This window comes from Thamnophis sirtalis, unplaced genomic scaffold (genome assembly GCF_051295495.1).
Source record: "Thamnophis sirtalis isolate CommonGarterSnake01/CBP01778 unplaced genomic scaffold, rThaSir2_p1.2 scaffold_10, whole genome shotgun sequence".
NCBI classification, from domain to species: domain Eukaryota; kingdom Metazoa; phylum Chordata; class Lepidosauria; order Squamata; family Natricidae; genus Thamnophis; species Thamnophis sirtalis.
Window position 1 is genome coordinate 6,462,883 of NW_028261390.1, and position 17,139 is coordinate 6,480,021.

General features: G+C 46.9%; 1 protein-coding gene across 1 annotated transcript in view; it reads left to right on the forward strand.

Annotated features, from left to right (window-relative positions):
• PPEF2 (protein phosphatase with EF-hand domain 2) overlaps positions 1 to 17,120 on the forward strand; it is a 30,853-nt gene extending 13,733 nt beyond the window's left edge. The window contains exons 9-16 of the mRNA XM_087723882.1: positions 32 to 181; positions 1,175 to 1,369; positions 4,619 to 4,804; positions 6,265 to 6,410; positions 10,086 to 10,192; positions 12,931 to 13,100; positions 15,147 to 15,234; positions 16,558 to 17,120. Coding sequence (XP_087580008.1) covers positions 32 to 181; positions 1,175 to 1,369; positions 4,619 to 4,804; positions 6,265 to 6,410; positions 10,086 to 10,192; positions 12,931 to 13,100; positions 15,147 to 15,234; positions 16,558 to 16,742 — 1,227 coding nt within the window. The 3' untranslated portion in view covers positions 16,743 to 17,120. The remainder of the gene's footprint in view (positions 1 to 31; positions 182 to 1,174; positions 1,370 to 4,618; positions 4,805 to 6,264; positions 6,411 to 10,085; positions 10,193 to 12,930; positions 13,101 to 15,146; positions 15,235 to 16,557) is intronic.
• The last annotated feature ends 19 nt before the right edge of the window (positions 17,121 to 17,139 follow it).

Here is a 17,139-nt window from a genome sequence, read left to right on the forward strand (position 1 = left end):
AGTTTTTGCACTCTGCTCCTCTTCCCTCTAGGACCATGCCAACAAACTCCTGGCGGTGATTAAGAACGTTTTCAGCAGCATGCCTTTGGCAACCGTGGTCGACAGGAAGGTCCTGATCGTACATGGAGGTATATCCGATAAGACCGATTTGGACCGCCTAGCCAAAGTTGAGAGATATAAGGTATGGCGTTAGAAGAGAACCCGCTTTTGTTTGTGGCAAAGCAGAGCAGAATAACAGAGTTGGAAGGGACCACGGAGGTCTTCTAGTCCACAACCTGTAGCTCAGCCATGACACCCTATACCAGTGATGGTGGTGAACCTTTTTCACACAGGTGATATCATGAGCGTGCCCAACCCCATAAATTAATGCCCCCCACTGTACCCCCTGTGCAGGCGCGCCTGATCCTCCCCCCGCCCACTGCCCTGTGCTCGCACGGACGGTTTTCCGGGAGTCTGGGGAGGGTAAAAATGGCCTTCCCCGCCCCCCGGAAGCACTCCGGCGCCTGGAAACGTCCCATTTCCCGACTTCTGGTGGGCCCAGTAGGTCCGTTTTCTGCCCTGCCCAGGCTCCAGAGGCTTTCTAGGAGGCTAGAGAGGGCGAAAATGGCTTCCTCCCCCCCACAGGGGTCCTCCAAAGGCCCATTTTCCAACTTCCGGTGGGTCCGGTAGGTTCCCGAACTTCTGTTTTACGCGTTGGGTGGTGTTTCGGAGGGCAAAACCAGCTGAAAATCAAGGCCAGCACGCACATGTGCTCTGGAGCTGACAGGGCAACGCCATGCGCGCCCTCAGAAATGGCTCCATGCGCCATCTATGGCATGTGTGCCATAGGTTCACCATCACAGCCCTACGTCATTCCTGACAAATGGCAGTCCCATCTCTTCTTGAAAATCTCAAGTGATGAACCACCCATAACTTCTGAAGGCAACTTCTGTCCCATGGGTTGATTGGTTCTCATTGTCAGGAAATTCCTCCTTATTTCCAGGTTGAATCTCTCCTTGATCAGTTTCCATCCATTCTTACTTGTCCGGCCTTCAGGTGGTTTGGAAAATAGCTTGACCCCCTCCAAGATTACTCTTTGTTCTTTCCAATTCCATCACTGGATTGAGAATTTGGTTCCAGAAAAGATCTGATTCTAAGCCACGTATATCCTTTGGTGTCTCCCTTCTCAACTTAGATTCTCTCTGTGCTAGCACCAAAGAGAAGAAAAACTGTGTTCTATACTCCATCGGAAGCTGGCAGGAGTGGTTCCATGCACAGCAACTCCCACGGGGGAGAAGAGCGAGTCGATAAAATTCTAGGACTAGGTTCATCTATGGACTCAGAGAGCTCAAGTTATGACGACGATGACGATGACGATGACATTGAACAGGTAGGCATTTGGAGAACTGCCACAATTCCAACAAGCGGAAAAGTAGAAATGAACCAGGGGTGGGGTTCAAATTTTTTTTTTTTACTACCGGTTCTGTGGGCATGGCTTGGTGGGCTTGGATTGGTGGGCATGGCAGGGGAAGGATACTGTAAAATCCCCATTTCCCTTCCCACTCCAGGGGAAGGTTACTGCGAAATCCCCATTTCCTCCTGATCCGCTGGGACTTGGGAAACAGAGAATAGATGGGGGCGGGGCCAGTCAGAGGTGGTATTTATTGGTTCTCTGAACTACTCAAAATTTACACTACCGGTTCTCCAGAACTAGTCAGAACCTGCTGAATACTACCTCTGAAATGAACCCAGCTTAAGGGAGCAATAGCCGGCCCATTTGTAGGAGAAAAAGGGCAGAGCCTGTGGGTGGAGACAAGAGAGTCATCAGCCTAGAATCGTTGCGCTCCCACCAGCTATCCAAGTCCGACCTTTCTTGAACTGTGTTACTTCTTATCTGCCGCCAATTGTATAGAGGCAGGAGCAATAAATCAACTTGGCAAATGGTCCTGATTCTTCATGCCCAATAAAACCACAACTAAAGGAGTAAAAAAAAAACTTTTCTTTCTAAGAAGTTGGAACAACTCCTTTATAATGGAGGAAAGAGAGAGAAAGGGAGGGAGAGAGAGAGAGAGGGAGGGAGGGAGGGAGGGAGGGAGGAAGGAAGGAAGGAAGGAAGGAAGGAAGGAAGGAAGAAAACAATAGCAGTAGACTTATATACCGCTTCATAGGCCTTTCAGGCCTCTCTAAGCGGTTTACAGAGAGTCAGCATATTGCCCCCAACAATCTGGGTCCTCATTTTACCCACCTCAGAAGGATGGAAGGCTGAGTCAACCCTGAACCGGTGAGATTTGAACCGCTGACCTGCTGATCTAGCAGTAGCCTGCAGTGCTGCATTTAACCACTGCGCCACCTTGGCCCTCCGGAGGATGGAAATGGCCCATTTCTGGCTTTCTGTAACTTCCAGAAGGCCCCTTTCCCCCCCATCCCTGAGCCTCCGCACGGGCCCTGCAATTACCGCATGGAGACTCCTGGGAGGGGCAGGGTGGGTGGGGCCAGCCACAGGTAGGATTTGGACCCGTAGCAGCCCACCTCTGGGACTAGGACAGCTCACTATCTCGACATGATTAACTCGCCCCGGCCAACATATTCGGGACAACTCACAGAAGGACAATTCAATGTGGGAATAACTCCAGACAGGGACAAGTGAATTGCAATGGGCCTGGTCTTGCTTTAGGTTAGAAATTTCTCAAGTTAGAAGCCCTCAAAGCTGCAATTCTACTTGTCCCTTTCTGGAATTATCCCATGTTGAATTGTCCCGCGGCAACATGGATGCAGCGAGTCAGCCGGGGAAAGTCAGCCAAGGTGAGATTGTTGTGGCCCGCCAGCGGCCAGCAGAGCTGGCTGCAGATTCAGACAGTGAGGAGGTTGGGGAGGAACATGGGCCAGTCCTGGAGTCTGAGTAAAGCTCGGACAAGGGCTCTGTGTCAGAGGCGGAGAAGAGGCCAGGGCCACATACCAGTTATCAGCTGCCTTCAGAGTCAGACATCAGTGAGGCAGATGAACAGCTGGAGCCTGTTCCCAGTGTGCGCAGGTGCAGAACTGCCAAGCGAAGGGAACAGCTAAAGAACAGGGCTCAACTTGGGAGTAAGGCCACAGGTGGACGATGAATGGCCCCTCCCAGAGGAAATAAAAGAGGAGCGAAAGGGGAGTGGAGTTTGCAGGAGACAATTAGTTTGCTTCATTGGTTCGCGACTCTCCCAAGACTCCTTGCCAAGTCTTGCAGAGATCGGCCTGGCAGCTCTCCATGCCAGATAAGGTCTGTGACTGTAAATCCTCCCTTGAAAGACTTTGCTGGATGTGAATGAGCAGAATTCACAATAAATTAATAAAAGGGGTTTTTGTCGGGATCAGGAGTTTGCTTCCTGCTCTCAGGAAGCCTCGCTCAGAACAGAGACGTCTGGAGCAAGTTTTTCCATTCTGATGTTAAGAGTCCCACATTAATGCCCCATGGTCTCCCATGCTCCTGGCTCCAGGTGAATTGAATTCTGAACAAGGGAACTTCTCCAGAGTTTCAAAAATCTGGCTAAAGAATTTGAAAATAAATAAATAAATAGAGCTTTGACGTTCCATATGGTGACCGCAGCAGGGATATTCTGTGCGCAGAAATGAAAGTGTACGTTGATTCCCACAATGGAGGAATGGCTGCAAAACTTGGCAGAGTTAGCAGAGATGGCAACATGGATAGCTTTGTTTAAAGGAAAGAATGCAATTAAATTTGTTTCTGCTTGGAACCACTTTTGGACGTTGTGCTTGAGGGAAAAAACGAAGCTTTGGTTTTGGGTTTTGCTGATTAAATACGTTTGTTGTTAAGATGCATTATTATATAAAAGTAAAAGAAAGATTATATGTTATTATCTTGTTCTACTGAGCCCAAAGGGGTTGGAAGTCAATGCTTTTTTCTTTCTTTCTCCCTTTGATCCTAGATTTTTTTTTCTTTTTTCCCTTCCCCTAGTTTTCCTTTATTTCCCTTTTTGTTTTCTTTTTGCATTTTTGTATCTTATATTTCGATAAACTAATAAAAATTCGAAACTCTCAGGATTTCAAATGTTGACGCTATTCCTTGCTGGTTCCACCACAAAACCGCGGTAGACTAAAGCGCGCTCGACGAAAGCGCGCAACTGACGTCATCACAGCGCGACGAAAACATCACGCTGTGAGTGGTAAAGTTAAAATTAACACGAAAACCTTACCCTAACCCCCCCCAAACCTAACCCTAAACCTAACCTTAAACCTAACCCTTAACCTAACCCTAAACCTAACCCTAAACCTAACCCTTAACCTAACCCTAAACCTAACCCTAACGCTTAACATAACCCTAACCCTAACCCTAACCCTAACCCTTAACCTAACCCTAACCCTAACCCTAACCCTAAACCTAAACCTAAACCTAACCCTTACCTTTATGTGAATCGGCTTGCTTTAAAAGCGCTTTTTAAAGCGCCCTTTTTTCTCCGCGGTCGTATTTGTCGCGCTGCTGATGACGTCAGGTACGCGCTTTAATCGGGCACGCTTTAGTGGACCGCGGTTTTGTCGTGCCACGTCCTTGCTGACGTTTGTTCTGAAAGTGGACTTATATACCTGACTCCTGCACGGAATTAAACGAAAGCAACTGGAAAACCTCCTGTGATTTTTCTTCTAGGTTGTAGATATTTTATGGAGTGACCCTGATCCCAAACCCGGATGCACAGAGAATATAGAAAGGGGTGGAGGCTGTTACTTCGGACCTGATGTGACGGATATGTTTTTGCAAAAACACGGCCTGCAGTTCATCATCCGCTCTCATGAATGCAAGCCAGAAGGTTATGAATTCGACCACGATCGGAAGGTACCGTGTTTTTCAGAGTATAAGACGCACCAAGATTTTGAAGAGGCAAATTAAAAAAAAAAAAAATTTTTGCGCTCTGCAGAGTTCCCAAATACGGGCCCGTTTTTTTTGTCAAAAAAAGGGCATGCATAGCCTTTAGGAAGCTTATAGAGTGCTCCTGGGGGCTGGGTAAAAACAAGCAAAAAGGGGGCTGTTTTTCGCTCCTTTCTGCCCTCTCCAGCTCTCGGGAGCACTCTGGAAGCCTCCTAAAGGTTCTGCATGGCCATTTTGGTGAAGGGGCGGGGTTTCAGGAGCCAGAAAATCTTGTGTTCAGGAGCCAGAAAATCTTGTATTCAGTGTTCTGTGTATATCAACTCACTAAGCAACCAGTTGTAAGTTAACAAGTAGCTATAAGAAATTTTTAAAAAAAGGACACGGTGGCTCAGTGGCTAAGACGCTGAGCTTGTCGATCAGAAAGGTAGGCAGTTCAGCGGTTCGAATCCCTAGCGCCGCGTAACAGAGTGCGCTCCCGCTACCTGTCCCAGCTTCTGCCAACCTAGCAGTTCGAATGCATGTAAAAATGCAAGTAGAAAAATAGGGACCATCTTTGGTGGGAAGGTAACAGCGTTCCGCGCACCTTCGGTGTTGAGTCATGCTGGCCACCTGACCATGAAGACGTCTTCAGACAGCGCTGGCTCTTCGGCTTTGAAACGGAGAGGAGCACCACCCCCTAGAGTCTGGAACAACTAGCACATCTGTGCGATGGGAACCTTTACCTTTACCTATATAAATAAAAACATGGGTTGTATAATCAATGTGGAGCTCAACCCAGTAAAACTCTGCAAGCTAACCCATTTCTTCTGGTAGTAACTTACCAGCAGACGTAAATACCATGGGGTACAACCATTGTAGTCAATGGGCGTATTTTTTTGCCAGGAAATGGAACCAAATGCCAAAAGTTATAAATTGCAGGACACTGTGGTGACACTTCCTAATAATTTTTGCCTTCGAGATTTGTGAAAATCTGTGCCAACAATGCACAGATGTGAATTAAGGTAAAGATTTCCTCTGGCCAGTCGTGTGTCTGACTCCAGTACGCAGTGCTCACCTCTGTTTCTTGTTCAAGGACGTTTTGTCCGATGACACTTCATGGCCCGCATAACTATACGCCGAGGCACACGGAACAACTTCCCACCGAAGCGGTACCTATTTATCTCTCGCATTTTCATGCTTCCGAACTGCTAGATGGGCAGGAGCTGGAGCAAGGGACGTGAGCTCGCTCTGTCGTGCGGCGCTCGGGTCTCGAACCGGGGCTGTCAGCTTCCCAGATGACAAACTCAGCATCTTTAACGACAGAGCTTCGTGCCCCTGCAAATGTGGACGAGAGCAAAGCAAAGATGAACACGTGGTTTTGGGAGACTTTTGACGTGGGGACTTTAACGCCGCTCTAAATCTGTTGTGCTCTGTTTTGTCTTGACAAGGTCATCACCATATTCTCGGCTTCAAACTATTATTCCGTGGGCAGTAACCGGGGCGCCTACATCAAAATGGGACCTGACCTCATCCCTCATTTTTTCCAGTTTCAAGCCACCAAAGGAGTAATCCGCCAAATGAACGTAACTCAAAGGTTAGCCAGCATTGCGGAGAGTTGCGCGCTAGCCAGCTGACAGGACAAGCCTTGTGTGCCCTGACAAAACGCTCCACGTACCACTTGTGGCACGCTTACCATAGGTTCGCCATCACGGATTTAGGCCATATATATTATGAACTTTCTCTTGTCCAATGTTCTTCAGATGTTATTATATTGGCTGAGGAATCATAGGTGATATTCAGCCGGTTTAGACTGGTTCACCCAAACCGATAATGGAAATTGTGCCCCCCCCCCAGCTCTTGAGGCCTGGCACGCGGGTGGAAAACACACATGTGAGCAAATCACATGCACGGAATGCCGGATGCATGCGTGAAAGGGACATGTACACCCACGAAGCAAGTGGGCGCACACGTGGCAAACTGGTGGTAACGACACGTGAAACCCACCACTGCTGAGGATCATGGGTTAGGAAGCCCAATCCAGGAAGGCAGAAATATAGGTTGTCCTGGCGTTATGACCATATCTTAGGCTAGAATTATAGCCGTAGCTGGTTATTATGGATGTCATCAAGTAATCGTGCCTGATTTTACAACCGTTTTTGGTGGCAGTTGCTAAGCGAACATAATGGTCGTAAACATTGTGGTCATTAAATAAAGCTATTGTTTGCAATGGGCTTTTTTTTTTGCTGGAAACTGGAAGTAAACACTGGTTTCCAGCAAAAAAACAAAACAAAAGTAAATCGCAGGATTGCAGGACATTGCAAATCATCGTAAATGCAGTCCTGTTGCTAAGTGTTAAGTAAGCTCCCCGTTGGGAGAGCGAGTACGTTCAGAGAAGCGTTGTGAGAGTTGTGCGGGAGAACACACAAACCAGCATACAGAGACACTGCAGTTTAAATAGGCTTTTACTTTCGTGGAAATAGAGGTATCAGGGTCCATCAAACAGTCCAAGTCATACACGGATAAGACAGTCAGTCATCAACGTCTTTCAGTTAAGGGATAGTCCAAATAACATAGTTCAGTAACATATAATCAGTTCAGCATTCAAAGTTTGCTAGCAGTTGCAAAACTTACAATAGCTCACGGCACTTTCTAACAGCCAGCTTCCAAAACACTCAGATCAGATCAGCGCAGCATCTAATGAACAGAGAGCTAACAGTCATTCTGGCTCCCTCTTATGGCCGATAGAGGAAAACAGCAACCGATCACATTTTACAGCAGTGGTAGTCAACCTGGTCCCTACCGCCTACTAGTGGGCGTTCTAGCTTTTATGGTGGGCGGTAGGGGTTTGCTGTAACTCTGCTTTATAAATTTTATAAAGTAAAGTTACTTCCCTACTTTATAAATCACCATGACTGTGGAACCGGTGGGCAGTTAGAAAATTTTACTACGAACAGAGATACAAAAGTGGGCGGTAGGTATAAAAAGGTTGACTACCCCTGTTTTGCAGTATGCTTTAAAGAAACAGGTACAACATTGTTACATGATTTATATATTGCCAACCCAACCATTAGAATTATATTCCTAAGAAAATGCGATCACATGATGGTGGGGCAAGGGTCTGTCCAGGTTTTAAATGCTTTTTGGTATTTAAATAAATGAGTATATTTGTAGCTCCGGGTTGAAATTAGGGTCCTTGGTGTTCTCTAAGCTTGGTGTGTTTCCTTGCAGACATTTCATTACCCAGCTAGATAACATCATGAGTGCTAGTAGGGGAGAGCAAATCCAAGGCCTACTGGATTTGCACTGATGATGTTACCTAGTTTGGGCGATGAAATGTCTGCAAGAAAACCACCAAGCTCAGAGGACACCAAGAATCCCTTTAGGACTAAGTGGGCTGCTGGGGATTTGCACGGGTTCAGGCGAACCCCCCCAAATCCCACTCCTGACTGGCCCTGCCCACTCCTCCCTGCAACTCCCCTCCCAGGAGTCTCCACACGGCCGTTCGTCATGCCAAGTAAGTGCCGGGCCCACGCGGAGGCTCGGGGAGGGCGGAGAAATGGGCCTAGTGGAGGTCCCGGAAGTCTGGAAACGATGTCAGGTACTGAGGATTTAATAGCTGCCAGCTGATGTAAGGTTGTAAGCTGTAATTTGTAAGCTGATGCAGTGAGGATGATGCAAAGATGTGTCTATATCTATATCTATCTATATCTATCATCTATCTATCTATCTATCTATCTATCTATCTATCTCTATATCTATCTATCTATCTATCTATCTATCTATCTATCTATATCTATCTATCTATCTAATCTATATCTATATCTATATCTATCTATATCTATCTATCTATCTATCTATCTATCTATCTATCTATCTATCTATCTATCTATCTATCTATCTCTATATCTATCTATCTATCTATCTATCTATCTATCTATCTATCTATCTAATCTATATCTATATCTATCTATATCTATCTATCTATCTATCTATCAATCATCTATCTATCTATCTATCTATCATCTATCTATCTATCTATCTATCTATCTATCTATCTATCTATCTATCTATCCATCCATCCATCCATCCATCTATCTAATCTATATCTATATCTATATCTGGCCATTAGAGGGCGTTTCTTTCTCTCTCATTGTGTATTTCATTTCTCTCCTTGTTTCCGAGCTGAGTGGTAAGGGATTCTATCTACCACATGTATGTCTGTATATATTTGCATATAAACTACTATTAATTGTCTAAAGACTCTGTGTGCTATGTTTTGTTCCTGGGTTTATTATAATAGTCACACTGCCAAAACTCTGACAGGTTGTGGGCCCAGTCCAGAGAGAGTGCTAGAGTGACTAGAGAGCTTAGAGAGGGGAGTAACCCAGTGTGAGCTTGCACCAGAGTAAGGGGTTTAAATCGTGGTTAGCAGACAGCATGTCCTCCGTCGGCGTAATGGGAGGAGGTTTCCTGGTGTCTCGGCTAAATGAGACCAGCTACCTCTCCTGGAGTGTGAATTTGGAGATGTATCTGCGAAAGGAGGAGTTGTGGACGATTGTTAATAACCGGGCCTCTGGAACCCAGGGGAAGCAGTTTTTGCCCTCCCAGCAGCTTGAGGAAAGCCTCCGGAGCTTGGGGAGGGCAAAAAACACCCACCCGTCCCAACGGGGTGCAGGAGGCTGACTAGGTTTACGGTTTATTAGGATTTGTATGCCGCCCACTCTCGAGAGACTCAGGGCGGCTTACAGATAAAACAGGGAGGGGGGACATATAAAAATTAAAAAGAACAGACATTAAAATTGCACAAGATTCATATAGCTTAGAGTGGGGCTGGGTAAATCAACAGCCCCAGGCCTGCCGGAACAGCCAAGTCTTAATCGCTTTGCGGAAGGCCGGAAGAGTAGTAAGGGTCCGGATCTCCACGGGGAGATCGTTCCATAGGCCACACCCACCATGGCCATGACCACCCAGCAACGGGGCAGCGAATCCATTGCTGCAATTTTTGAAGCCCACCCCTGGGACTAAGTGACCAGCAGTTAAGTCGAGAACTATCTGTAGAGAAAATTAAATGATAATTCAAGCCAAGGAAACGTTATTTTTTTTTAAAAAAAAATCCACAATCCAGCCGATTTATTCCCGTGAACAAAGGACGATTCTCTTCTGTCGTCGGTCTCTCAAAGCCAGTCATCCCGGAAAGGGCACAGACTGAATGTTTTTGTTCTCCTGCGATTTTATGTGTCAGAAATTTTCTCTTTTTCTCCCCCCCCAGGATTAGCCGAGTGGAGGAATCGGCGTATCAAATTTTAAAGGAGCAATTATTTGCTAACAGGTCAGAACTCATCTCAGTGTTCCGGGGGTACGATAAGAAGAACACAGGTAAGGCTAACAAAAGAGACATAATTCCCCATGAATGAACATGGTGAGAAAGTCGAGATGAGCTCTCTGCCCATAAAAATTGGACAGTTTTGATGCCACCATGATAGCAATATAATTAGCACTTAAACTTACCATGTTTTTTGGACTATAAGACGCACTGGAGTATAAGATGCACCAGGATTTTGAGGAGGTAATTAAAAAAAAAATGTTTTTGCACTCTGCAGGCCTCCCAAATCCTCTGCATGCCTCATTTTTGGTGAAAAACAGGGCATGCAGAGAGTTTGAGAGACCGGCAAAGAGCTCCTGGGGGCTGGAGCGGGGGCAAAAATGAGCAACAAACAGCCAGTTTTTCACAAAAACGGTCCATGTTTCACTAGTTTTTGCCATCCCCAACCCTCAGGAGCATTTTGCGGGCTTCCCAAAGCCTATGCACGTCCATTTTTGCAAAGGGGGCAGGGTTTGGGGAGGCCAAAAATGCTCCATTCAGTGTATAAGACGCGCCTGGATTTTCACCCCCTTTTTGGGGGGGGGAAAGGTGCGTCTTATACTCCGAAAAATACGGTATATACCGCTTGATACACCACTAAGTGGTTTACAGAGTCAATCCATTGCTCTCAACAATCTGAGCGTTCTGAACCAGGGGCAGGCTTGAAAAATTGCAGCAATGGGTTCGCTGCCCCGTTGCTGGGTGGGTGCGGTCATGGTGGGCGTGGCCTAGTCGGCCTCCTGCACCACGGCAGGGGTGGTGGTGATTTTTCATTCTCCTCAGGTTCCAGAGGCTTTCCTTAAGCCTCCAGGAGAGCAAAAACTGCTTACTCCGGGCTCTGGAAACAGGCCCCTTTCCAGACTTCCGGAACCTCCGGTGGGCCCATTTTGCCCCCTCCGCAAGCGTCCGCGAGGGCCCTGCACTTACCTGGCATGATGAATGGGCCACATGGAGACTCCTGGGAGAGGCGGGGTGGAATGGGAAGGGCAGAGTGGGGTGGGTGTGGCCAGCCAGGGGTAGCGTTTGGGGGTTTGCCGAACTGGGCAGATTCCTAGCTAGAGGATCGCCCGAACTTGTGCGAACCCGCAGCAGCCCACCCCTGGTTCTGACCCAGCTCCCCAAACACGACAAACCCTCTGTACTTAAATCAATGATTCCTTTATTAGGAGCGCCAGCAGCCCCGGCAAAAAGTTTCTCTCTCAGTGCAGGATGACAAGTCTGTCCGTCCGGAAGATGAATGTTTGTCTGCCACACCTATTCATCTCCGCCCCCTGCCTTTTATCCCAAGAGCTAGGGTGGGGCTTCAGTAGCAGCAGTGGTTCTTCTGTTCCAAGGACCGGCCCATAGATTTCCACTGCTCTCCTCTCCTCTGCCACATTTATGCATCTCCGCCCCCTGCCTTTTATCCCCAGAGCTTGGGTGGGGCTTCAGTAGCAGCAGTGGTTCTTCTGTTCCAAGGACCGGCCCATAGATTTCCACTGCTCTCCTCTCCTCTGCCACATTTATTCATCTCCGCTCCCTGTCTTTTATCCCCAGAGCTTGGGTGGGGCTTCAGTAGCAGCAGTGGCTCTTCTGTTCCAAGGACCGGCCCATAGATTTCCACTGCTCTCCTCTCCTCTGCCGCATCTATTCATCTCTGCCCCCTGCCTTTTATCCCCAGAGCTTGGGTGGGGCTTCACTAGCAGCAGTGGCTCTTCTGTTCCAAGGACCAGCTCATAGATTTCCACTGCTCTCCTCTCCTCTGCCACATTTATTCATCTCTGCCCCCTGCCTTTTATCCCCTGAGCTTGGGTGGGGCTTCACTAGCAGCAGTGGCTCTTCTGTTCCAAGGACCGGCCCATAGATTTCCACTGCTCTCCTCAGCCAGCTGGCCAGCTGAGTTCAGCCTTTTTTAAAGCCATTTTTCGCCCTCCCCAGATTCCAGAGGCTTTATAGGAGCCTGGGGAGTGTGAAAAGAGTCCCCCCCCACACACGGAGGCCCTCTGGAGGCTTCAGGAGCTTCCCTGAAACCTCCAGAGCGTAAAAACCCGGCTTTATGGGCAAACCGGAAGTTCGGGAACGGATTTCCCATTTGTTCGTAGGGCCGTTTTTTGTCCTCCGGAGGTTTCAGGGAAGCCTCCTGAAGATCCCTGAAGCCTCCGGAGGGCCTCTGGGAGGGCAGGGAAGGCTGTTTTCGCCCTCTCCAGGCTCCTATAAAGCCTCTGGAGCCTGGGGAGGGCGAAAAAACATGCATAAAATGGGGGGAGGAGCGCTTTTCATGCATGCAAGTGCACTGGGGGGGGGGGTTCGCACGTTGCTTTATGGGTGTGGCACACCACCGCATGACCCCCTGCGCTCCCCACCTTATAGCACATGAGCCAAAAATGTTCGCCATCGGTGGTGTAGGGTCTCCTGCTTGGGGGGGGGGAGGGGTTGGACTAGATGACCTACAAACTCCCTTCCAACTCTGTTAATATGTAACCAGGCAGATTTACAACTGTTAGAGGTATCCTGCAATCATTTTACAATGATTTTGCTGAAAACTGAGTGACTTTTGGTTTTCGGCGAAACTGGGCCCATAGTGAACCACCGATTCACTTTACGACCGCCACACTTCCCTTAGCAACCTTGTTACTTGAAAACCACCGATTTCCCCCAAAACGACCCCCAAAACCAGGATCCATTATGGTCCTAACTCAAGGACTACCGTACCTGTATAACGTTGGTCCTGCGCCAAGCCATTCTGACACGATTTATTTTTGGGTCCTCCCAGGCCTCATCAGTTTAAACGACTGGGCAAAGGGCATCGAGTCGGTTCTCCACCTGGGACTGCCGTGGCGGATGCTGAGGCCACACCTGGTATTGCAACTGACCAATGGGAAAGTGGACTATAAGATGTGGCTCAGAGACATCGTGACGGAAGAGAAATCTTCAACCCATGAGGTAATGCACTAGAGTAGAGCCGTGATGGCAAACCTATGGCAAGGCGTGCCATAGGTGGCACATGGAGCCATATCGGTGGGCGCACAAGCTCCGCCCCGCCGTGCATGCCCACACCAGTCAGCTGGTTTTCGGGCTTTCTGGGCCTACCAGAAGTCAGGAAACAGGCTGTTTTTGGCCTCTGGTAGGACTCCGGGGTGTGGGGGAGGCCGTTTTTGCCCTCCCCGGGCTCCTAGAGAGGGTCTGGAGCAGTGGTGGATTTCAAAAATTTTTCAAACCTACTCTGTGGGTGTGGCCTCCTTTGTGGGTGTGGCTTGCCGGCCATGTGACCTGGTGGGAGTGGCTTGCCGGCCATGTGACCTGGTGGGAGTGGCTTGCCAGCCATGTGACCTGGTGGGAGTGGCTTGCCAGCCATGTGTTCTCTCTCTCTCTCTCTCCTTCCTTTTGTCTCTCTGTCCATTTTTCCTTTTTTCCTTTCATCTCTCTCTCACCTTTTCTTTCTTTTTTCTTTATTTCTTTCTTTCTCTTTCTCTCTCTGTGTGAGTTTGTGTGTGTGTCAGTGGTGGGTTTCAAAATTTTTGGAACCTCTTCTGTAGGTGTGGCCTGCTTTCTGGTGGAACCTCTTCTAACCGGTTCGGTAGATTTGACGAACTGGTTCTACAGAACTGGTGCAAACTGGTAGGAACTCACCTCTGGTCTGGAGCCTGGGGAGGGCGAAAAACGAGTCCACCGTGCCAAGGGGGAGAGCGGTGGGGCTCGCTTGTGCATGCGCAGGGGGAGGGCACATAGAATTATGGGAGTGGGCATGTGCACATACGACACACACACACCCGCACTCCCCCCCGCTTTTTGGCACGCGATGGCAAAAAGGTTATACATCCCTGGACTAGAGAGTATCTGGGAATGAAGAAAACCAGCATCCCGCCCCAATACTCATGTTCTCCTTCTACACATTGGCAAGGAAAACCAAAGATACAGGTACAGAGAAGGTGAAACGTAGCTCAATAGTAGTAATTGTGAGTGGGATCTTGGAGTCTTAGTGGACAACCACTTAAATAGGAGCCAGCCGTGTGCAGCAGCTGCCAAAAAAGCCAACACAGTTCTAGGCTGCATCAACAGAGAGATAGAATCAAGATCACGTGAAGTCTTAGTACCACTTTACAAGGCCTTGGTAAGGCCACACTTGGAATACGGCATTCAGTTTAGGTGGCCACGATGTAGAATAGATGTGGAGACTCTAGAAAGACTGCAGAGAAGAGCAGCAAAGAGGATTAGGGGACTGGAGGATAAAACATATGAAGAACGGTTGCAGGAACTGGGTAAGTCTAATCTAGTGAATAAAGACGGATTAGGGGGCGACATGTTACGATATTTGAGGGGCTGCCAGAAAGAAAAGAGGGCCAAACTATTTTCCAAAGCACCAGAGGCAAAGACGAGAAACAATAGATGATAATAAATGAATTATGTTTGTTGACTGCGGAAGAGAGGCACGAAAGTCTTTTTGTAACCAACTGATACACTTTCTGCAGTAGGTAAAGAAGGATGTGTTGTGTTTGTTTTGAAAATTAAAAATAAAATAAAAAGTTTAATAAAAAAAGAAACAATAGATGGAAACTAAACCAAGAGGGAAGCAACCTAGAACCAAGGAGAGATTTCCTATCGGTGAAAACCACCGGTGGAACGGCTTGCCTTCAGAAGCTGTGGCTGCTCCATGACTGGAGGTTTTTTAAGAAGACAGCCATTTATCTGAATTGGCAGAAGGTCTGAGCAGAGGGTTGGACTAGAAGACCTCCAAGGTCCCTTCCAGCTGGGTTGTTCTGTTATTCCTTCTTTTTCCTCCTTCCCTTCCTCTTCCTGAAATTTCTTGCCAACTGTGGAATTTGGCAACCAGGGAGGCTAAAGAACTATCATTCCATAGACGCACCCCAAGGCATAAATACAATTTCAAGGTCCTATCTTTATCCTGTTAAGCATATTTGACTATTTCAAGCCGTGTTTTGAAAACAGATGAAGGGATTTTTGTGTGAACGGTGGCCTTCTTCCTTTCAGCGCCTTCAGTCGAGTTTGCTAGAAAGCATTTACCGAAACCTATCCAATCTGGAGACGATCTTCAGCCTGATTGACACAGATTGTTCGGGTAAAACGCCTTTTATTATTGGCCAATTTCCTTTTTTTTAATAGCCAAAGTGATTATTCGTGTAGAAAGGGCAGAGCTCTTAGTGTTTTGGTTTTAAATGCACGGTGGAAGGTACAGTAGTATTAACTACTATTTTATATTTTATAATACACCAGCAGAGGCAAGAACAATGTGGTGGCTGATTGGAGAAGGAAAACTAAATAGCCAGGAATCTGTAGAGATTCTCAATCATTCAGGGGGCTTTTTCAGGAGGCAACTGGATTTGCTTGTTTTTCTTTGAAGACGTTTCGCTTCTCACCCAAGAAGCTTCTTCAGCTCTGACTGGATGGTGGGGAATGGAAGGATTGATATTCCTTGCAGACAGCTGGTCCTTTGCATCCTTTTAGAGCTTGTGATGATGAATCTATGGTGCAGGCACACATGCCATCGCCCCAGTTTAGTTCCACCATGCATGCGCGTATACCTGCCAGCTAGTTCAGTTCCACTGTGCATGCGCGGGGAATCAAACCATGTGAAGTGTTGATACCGCTTTATAAGGCCTTGGTAAGGCCACACTTGGAATATGGCATCCAGTTTTGGTCACCACAATGTAAAAAAAGATGTGGAGACTCTAGAAAGAGTGCAGAGAAGAGCAACAAAGGGTATTAGGGGACTGGAGGCTAAAACATATGAAGAACAGTTGCCAGGAACTGGGTATGTCTAGTTTAATGAAAAGAAGGACGAGGGGAGACATGATAGCATCTTCCAATATCTCAGGGGTTGCTACCAAAAAGAGGGAGTCAAAACTATTCTCCAGGGCACCTGAGGGTAGAACAAGAAGCAATGGGTGGAAACTAATCAAGGAGAGAAGCAACTTAGAACCGAGGCGAAATTTCCTGACAGTTCGAACAATTAATCAGTGGAACAGAAATTGCCTCCAGAAGTTATGAATGCCCCAACACTGGAAGTCTTTAAGAAAATGTTGGATAGCCATTTGTCTGAAACAGTATAAGGTTTCCTGCCTAACCAGGGGGTGAGACTAGAAGACCTCCAAGGTCCCTTCCAACTCTGCTACTGTATTGAATTGTATTCATAAATAACCAGAGGTTTATTGAGTTATGGTTTCAATGATAGTTTCTTACATAAAAAGAGAAACAGGATGACCGCAAATGGCAGCTGCAATCTCAGAATCAAGACTCGTTTTTAAGAGAACCAAGTACATCTAAAAAGTGGCAGTACTTTTTTAAAAAAAATCACATAATTGGAGACATAGAAATGCTATTGCTGTTATTTCTGATCTCCACACTCCAAAAAAGATTAGTATTCTTTGCTCCCGTCCTGCAGGATTTATTTCTCTTGACGAGTTCCAGCAAATATGGAAGCTGTTCAGTTCCCACATGAATATTGATATCTCTGATGAAAACATCTGCGATTTGGCCCGCAGCATTGATTTCAACAAGGATGGGAAAATCGACTTCAACGAATTCCTCGAGGCTTTTCGGTTGGTCAAACAAACCACTTCCGGGTGAAAATCGAAGCCGCCGTCAGCTGGGCTGATGGGGCAAAACTTTGGTCGCCTCAAAACAAGGTTTCTAATTGTGTACTCATCTTTTATTCCAAAATCTGCCTCTGACCTAACCCCAAATTGTGAATTATTTACTGCTACCAATGGAGCCATTTTTTACTTTTCAGGAAAAAAAAAAATCTGGAAAAATTTTTTCCCTCAGTAACTTTGAAGCATTGAAGCTTAAAAAAAAATAAATTCAAACACTTCTGATCAAAGCTGCATTGCTTTTAATATCTTTACTCCATTTTAAAGCATAATGCAAATAAAGTTTTATCAATTGTATCCAATGACCGGACGTTTTCCTTTTTTTTTGTTACAGCTTCAACATGGGTCTAATTTTTTTTAAAAAAAAGTTTATG